The sequence below is a fragment of the Cebus imitator genome, unplaced genomic scaffold (assembly GCF_001604975.1).
Source record: "Cebus imitator isolate Cc_AM_T3 unplaced genomic scaffold, Cebus_imitator-1.0 Scaffold223, whole genome shotgun sequence".
NCBI lineage: Eukaryota > Metazoa > Chordata > Mammalia > Primates > Cebidae > Cebus > Cebus imitator.
Window position 1 is genome coordinate 1,836,402 of NW_016107538.1, and position 6,683 is coordinate 1,843,084.

Below are 6,683 nucleotides of genomic sequence, written 5' to 3' on the forward strand. Positions count from 1 at the left end.
AAAAAAAAAAAAAAAAAAAAAAAGAGAACTTTAGCTGGAGGTCTGTTGATAGTATCGAGTGAATTGATTTTGTATATTAGACATTTTTTCAGAGAGAAGATTCCATGGTATAAATATTAAAAACCAAGGAGCAAAACATATTGGAAATTCCTTAAGAAGAAAGTTCCAGTGTAGTGGTTGTCAAAGACCATAGAGCTTTTTGATGATTCCGTGAGGTCAAGACTGTTTTCTTAAAAACTTCAGTCAAATGTGATTTACTGTTTTTCATTATATGACCTTTGCATTTATGGTGGCAAAGCTGTGGTAGATAAAATTGCTGATGCTTTAGCATAAACCTTGGCATGGAACCAAGCCAGTGTATTTTTCATCTCTGAGCACTTGCAGTTTTTTCTTAGAATGTCACTTAAGAATGTCCTCTATGATGCAATAAAAGTTAGTTTTATTAAATCTCATCCCTAAGTACGTCTTTTTATACTTAGTGTCATGTAATGGGAAGTAAAGGTAAAGTTCTTCTGCTCTATACTAAAATATAATGGTTCTCTCAAGGAAAAACACTTTGGCAATTGTTTGAGTTCTAAGCTGCACTAGTCTTCCCTTTATCATGGAATGTCATTTTAGATTGAAAGAATGACAGACAAACTATGTTTTCAGACTGGTATATTTAGCAGACATTTTCTTGAAAACTAATGAATGAGCCTGTCTTTCAAATAAAGTAACTGTTAGTGTTTGTTGCCACTTCAAAATATTTGAGCTTTCAAGCAAAAAAATGAGAATTTTGGAAAATATGTTTCTCTAACTATGAGCTTCACACTTCATTACAGATTTTCTGACGTGATCAGTGGTAATAATAGTAAGTGTGATATTTGTTACTGTGTGATGAAATTTTTTCTCAATTTGAAAACTTGCTTAACTCAATACTTTCCAAATGCTATTTCATGATGTTGTAATGTGATTTGGTTTGGCTGTGTCCCCACCCAAATCTCATCTTGAATTGTAGCTCCCACAATTACCATGCATCATGGAAGGGATCCAGTTGGAGATAACTTGAGTCATGGGGGTGGGTCTTTTTCTTGTGCTGGTCTCATAATAGTAAATAAGTCTCTTGAGATCTGATGGTTTATAAAGAAAAGTTTCTCTGCACGAGCTCTGGTTTTTTACCTGCTGCCATCTATGTAAGATGTTACTTGTTCCTCCTTTCCTTCTGCTATGATTGTGAGGCCTCCCAGCCATGTGGTACTGTAAATTTTTTAAGCCTTTTTTTCTTCCCAGGGTCAGGTATGTCTTTATCAGCAGTGTGAAAACAGACTAATACCATAAATTGGTACCGGTAGTGTCAGTGTTGCTGAAAAGATACCTGAAAATGTGGAAGCAACTTTGGAACTGGGTAACAGGCAGAGGTTGGAACAGTTTGGAGGGCTCAGAAGAAGACAGGAAAATGTGGAAATGTTTGGAACTTCCTAGAGACTTGTTGAATGGCTTTGACAAAAATGCTAATAGTGATAAGAACAATAAGGTCCAGGTGGCAGTGGTCTCAGATGGAAATGAGGAATCGTTGGGAACTGGAGCATAGGTGACTTGTGATGTTTTAGCAAAGAGGCTGGGGGCATTTTGCCCCTGCCCTAGAGATTTGCATAACTTTGAACTTGAGAGAGGCGATTTAGGGTATCTGGCAGAAGACATTTCTAAGCAACAAAGCATACTAGAAGTGACTTGGGTGCTGTTAAAGGCATTCAATTTTATAAGGGAAGCAGAGCATAAAAGTTTGGAAAATTTGCAGCCTGACAATGTGATAGAAAAGAAAATCCCATTTTCTGAGGAGAATTGCAAGCCCGCCTGCAGAAATTCGTGTCCATAATGAGGAGCTGAATGTTAATTCCCAAGACAATGGGGAAAATTTCTACAGGGCATGTCAGAGGTCTTTATGGCAGCCGCTCCCATCACAGGCCTGGAGGCTGAGGAGGAAAAAATGGTTTCATGCCCTGGGCTCAGGATCCCCCTGCTATTTGCAGCCCCAGGGCTTGGTGCCCTGCATCCCAGTCACTCTAGCCATGGCTGAAAGGGGCCAAAGTATAGCGTAGGTCATGACTTCAGAGGGTGCAAGCCCCAAGCCTTGGCAACTTCCATGTGGTGTTGAGCATGTAGGTACACAGAAGTCAAGAATTGAGGTTTGGGAACCTCTCCCCAGATTTCAGAGAATGTATGAAAATGCCTGGATATCCAGTCATAAGTCTGCTGCAGGGGTGGGGCTCTCATGGAGAAACTCTGCTAGGACAATGCAGAAGGGAAATGTGGGATTGGAGCCCCCACACAGAGTCCCTAGTAGGGCATTATCTAATGGAACTGTGAGAAGAGAGCCACCATCCTCCAGACCTCAGAATGGTAGATCCACCTATAGCTTACACTGTCCGCCTGGAAAAGCCACAGACATTCAACGCCAGCCTGTGAAAGCAGCCAGGAGGGAGGCTGTACCCTGCAAAGCCCCAGGGTCAGAGTGGCCTAGGACCATGGGAACCCACCTCTTGCATAAGTATGATCTGGATGTGAGACATGGAGTCAAAGGAGATCATTTTGGAGCTTTAAGATTTGATTGCCCTGCTGGATTTCAGACTTGCATGGGCCTTGTAGCCCCTTGGTTTTGGCCAATTTCTTCTTTTTGGAACAGCTGTATTTACCCAATGTCTGTTTCCCCATTGTATCTAGGAAGTTACTACTCTCCTTCTACTTTTATAGTCTCATAGACAGAAGGGACTTCCCTTGTCTCAGATGAGATTTTGGGCTGTGGACTTTTGGGTTAAAGCTGAAATAAGACTTTGGGAGACTGTTGGGAAGGCATGATTTGTTTTGAAATGTAAGGACATGAGATTTGGGAGGGGCCAAATGATATGGTTTGGCTCTGTCCCCACCAAAATCACATCTTGAATTGTGGCTCCCATAATTCCCATGTGTTGTGGGAGAGACCCAGTGGGAGATAATTGAATCATCGGGCAGGTCTTTCTCGTGCTGTTTTTGTGATAGTAAATAAGTCTTACAAGACCTGCTGGTTTTATAAAGAGGAGTTACCCTGCACAAGCTCTTTTTTTTTTTTTTTTTTTTTTTTTTACCCCCCCAAATTTTTTTTTTTTTTTTTTTTTTTTTTAAACCTACCACAATCATGTAAGACGTTATTTGCTCCTCCTTGCCTTTTGCCATGATTGTGAGGCCTCCCTAGCCATGTGGAACTGTAAGTTCATTAAACCTCTTTTTCTTCCCACTCTCGAGTATGTCTTTATCAGCAGCATGAAAATGGTCTAATACATAATGGATCATGCATTGTTAAAAGATTGATAATGTTTTTTTAATATACCAAAATGTAAGATAGATTATAGATTTTAACAGAATGTAAAGGCTTCCTTGATATGGTATCAGATTTCATTTGTAACTAACCAATAAGAAGAGACACTTGCTGAGTTTTGGTACAGTATCAAAAAATAATATCTCTAAGTATCTGAAAAATCTGTTAAAATACTCTGCCCTTTTCCCACTATATATCTGTGTGAGGCTACATTGTTTTTATATACTTCAACCAAAACATTAGATGACAATCTAATCTACAGATTAGATCACATGTGGACGCACCTTTGGGAATTCTGCTTAGATCAGACATGGAAGAGATTTCCAGAAAGGAAAGGTTTTGCCACTTTTTTAGTAAGTAATTTTTTGTTTTGGAAAATGGTTACTTTTTGTTAAAAATAAGTTCTTTATGGGTTTATATTGCTTTTAATGAGTTAAAATTTTAAAGTTTTCTTAGTTTTAATTTCTGATATAGTAAATATCTGTCTGTCTGTCTATATTTCTCTCATAAGGAAAAGCTCTTTTTTTGGCTGGGCACAGTGGCTCGTGTCTGTAATAACAGCACGTAGGGAGGCTGAGGTGGGCAGATCACTAGGTCAAGAGATGGAGATCATCCTGGCCAACATGGTGAAACCCTGTCTCTACTAAAAATACAAAAATTATCTGGGCGTGGTGGTGTGTGCCTGTAATCCCAGTTACTCAGGAGGCTGAGGCAGTAGAATCATGAGAATCACTTGAACCCGGGAGATGGAGGTTGCAGTGAGTTGAGATCACGCCATTGCACTCCAGCCTGGCGACAGAGCAAGTCTCCGTCTCAAAAAGAAAAAAAAAGAAAAAGAAAAGCTCTTTGTGGCTTTTAATACTTAAAAGAGTGTTGCATCCTTAGACCAAAAAATTTGAGAATTATTAAAGTGTGATAGTAAAGATACTAAGATTTGAATTTATTAAGAGGATACAAAGCATAACATTGACTAATTTAAAAGGGTATATACAAAGGGACTTTCAGGTTAATAAGAAAGTTAGAATTAAAAATATGCTGTAGCAACCAAAACACAAAAAGTCTACTAGCAAGATAAAGACCTAACTTCATGAGATAACATCCAAAATGTTTTGAGACAAAGTGAAGTAAAGAATGAATCAGGTATGTTTTTAAAATATAAATGTTATATATTAGTCATGGTCCTCCTGAGAAACAAAACTTAACAGGGTGTGTCCATGCGTATATACATGTATATATATATATATATATATATAGAGAGAGAGAGAGAGAGAGAGAGAGAGATTGAGATTTAAGGAGTTGGCTCACATGATTGTGGAGGGTTGGTGAGTCCAGTGTCTGATAGGATAGGCTGGTTGACTGGAGACTCTGGGAAGAGTCGCAGTTGGACTCCAAAGGCAGTTTTCCTGGCAGAATACCTTCTTACTCCAGGAATCCAGTCTTTGTTCCATTAAGCCCTTTAATTGATTGGAAGAGGTCCACCCACATTATTGGGGGTAATCTATTTTTCTCAGAGTCCGCTGATTTAAATGTTAATATCATCTAAAAAAAATCTGCACAGAAACTTCCACAATAAGATTCAACCAGATATCTGGGTACTGTGGCCCAGCGAAGTTAACACATAAAATTAACCAGCACAAACATCTTTCCACTAATTATTTTGATCACAATTAAAATAATAGGGACAGCAGACTTCAAGTGTTTATCTAGAATGTTTTATCTTTTAAAAATAGATCTCAAGAAAACATGCAAAATGTCTAATATCTATCAAATCTCAGTGGTAGATACATGGGTGTTTTCTTTCATCTTTCCTCCTCCCCCTCCCCATCCTCATCCTCCCCCTCCACCCTCTTCTCCTCCTCCTCCTTCTTTTCTTCTTCTTCCTTTTTTTTTTTTTTTTTTTTTTTTTTTTTTTTTTTTTTTTTTTTTTTTTTTTTTTTGGAGACAGAGTCTCACTCTGTCTCCCAGGTCGAAGTGCAGTGGCTTGATCTTGACTCACTGCAGCCTCTGCCTCCTGGGTTCAAACGATACTCCTGCCTCAGTTTTCCCAGTCGCTAGGATTACAGGTGTGCACCACCATGCCCAACTAATTTTAGTATTTTTAGTAGATACAAGGTTTCACCATGTTGGCCAGGCTGGTCTCGAATTGCTGGCCTCAAGTGATCTGCCTACCTTGGCCTCCCAAAGTGCAGGGAATACAGGAGTGAATCACTGGGCCTGGCCATGAGCCACTGCACCTGGCCTATTTCTCTATATTTGACTATCATATATTAAAGAAAATGCTTGGCAACATAGTGGATTATTGCATGTGAACAGAGGGTTGTTGTAGTAGTGTAAAAAGTTGTCTCTTCCCGAGTTACCAGTGAAAGGACCAGACAGAATGGGTTGACATTGGCAAGAGAGGGGCATACACTGGGCACTGGAATAATCCATATATATGATAACATCAGCTGGGCACGGTCAGTTACGCCTGTAATCTCAGCACTTTGGGAGGCCAAGGTGGGAGGATTGATTGAGGCCAGAGGTTCCACAGTAGTCTGGACAACAAAGCGAGACCTTATATTCAAAAACAAACAAGAGTAGCTATTATCTAATCCGTGGAAATTCATGGAATCTTCTGAAAGTTTTTTTTTAAAAAGTGTAGCCTGTATGTCTCTGGGATTCTCTTGCATTCCTACTGGAAACATAGAAATAAATATTTTAGCCTTCAGAATTTCAACTAATTCTGTAAGTCTGATATTAGAAAATGATTGTTTATCTTGAGTTAATATTTTAGGCTGGATCCTAAATAACCATCCTCATAAAAATGTTGAGTAGATGTATGGGTAATTTTTAACAGAGCAATGATATATTTTCCTCTCCTGAAGAGTCTCACTGGGAAAGGCTGACAGCTGATATGAGATGAAATGTAGGCTCTGTAAGGGGCACAGAACAGAGGACCACCAGGGCTAGGACTTCCAGAACCCTGGGTCTGCAAACAGAGAAGATATTAAGGCTTCTATTTAGTAACATGAAGTTATGAGTATAATGTAAATAGCTAATGTCTTACATGTACACAAGTCCTCTTATGGATATGAGACCCCAGCAGAAGAATGAGCCATTTTGCATAAACATAGTTTGCAGAAGGGAGCATACCATTTTTTAAAAAAAGGAATTATTAAAAAACATTTTTTTTTTTTTTGGAGACAGGTTCTCACTGTGTCACCCAGCCTGGAGTTCGGTGGCATGATCATGGCCCACTGCAGCTTCAGCCTCTTGGGTTCAAGTGATCTTTCTGCCTCAGTTTCCTGTGTAGCTGGGACTTCAGGAGAGTACCAGCACACACAGCTAATTTTTTTTTTTTTTTTTTTTTTTT

The 6,683-nt window shown here is 39.1% G+C and overlaps 1 protein-coding gene across 1 annotated transcript in view; it reads left to right on the forward strand.

Annotated features, from left to right (window-relative positions):
- The window catches only part of NCOR1 (nuclear receptor corepressor 1), a 181,473-nt gene that overhangs the window by 91,087 nt on the left and 83,703 nt on the right, over positions 1–6,683 (forward strand). The window contains exon 18 of the mRNA XM_017496857.2: positions 5,968–6,055. Within this exon, the coding sequence (XP_017352346.1) occupies positions 5,968–6,055 (88 nt within the window). The remainder of the gene's footprint in view (positions 1–5,967; positions 6,056–6,683) is intronic.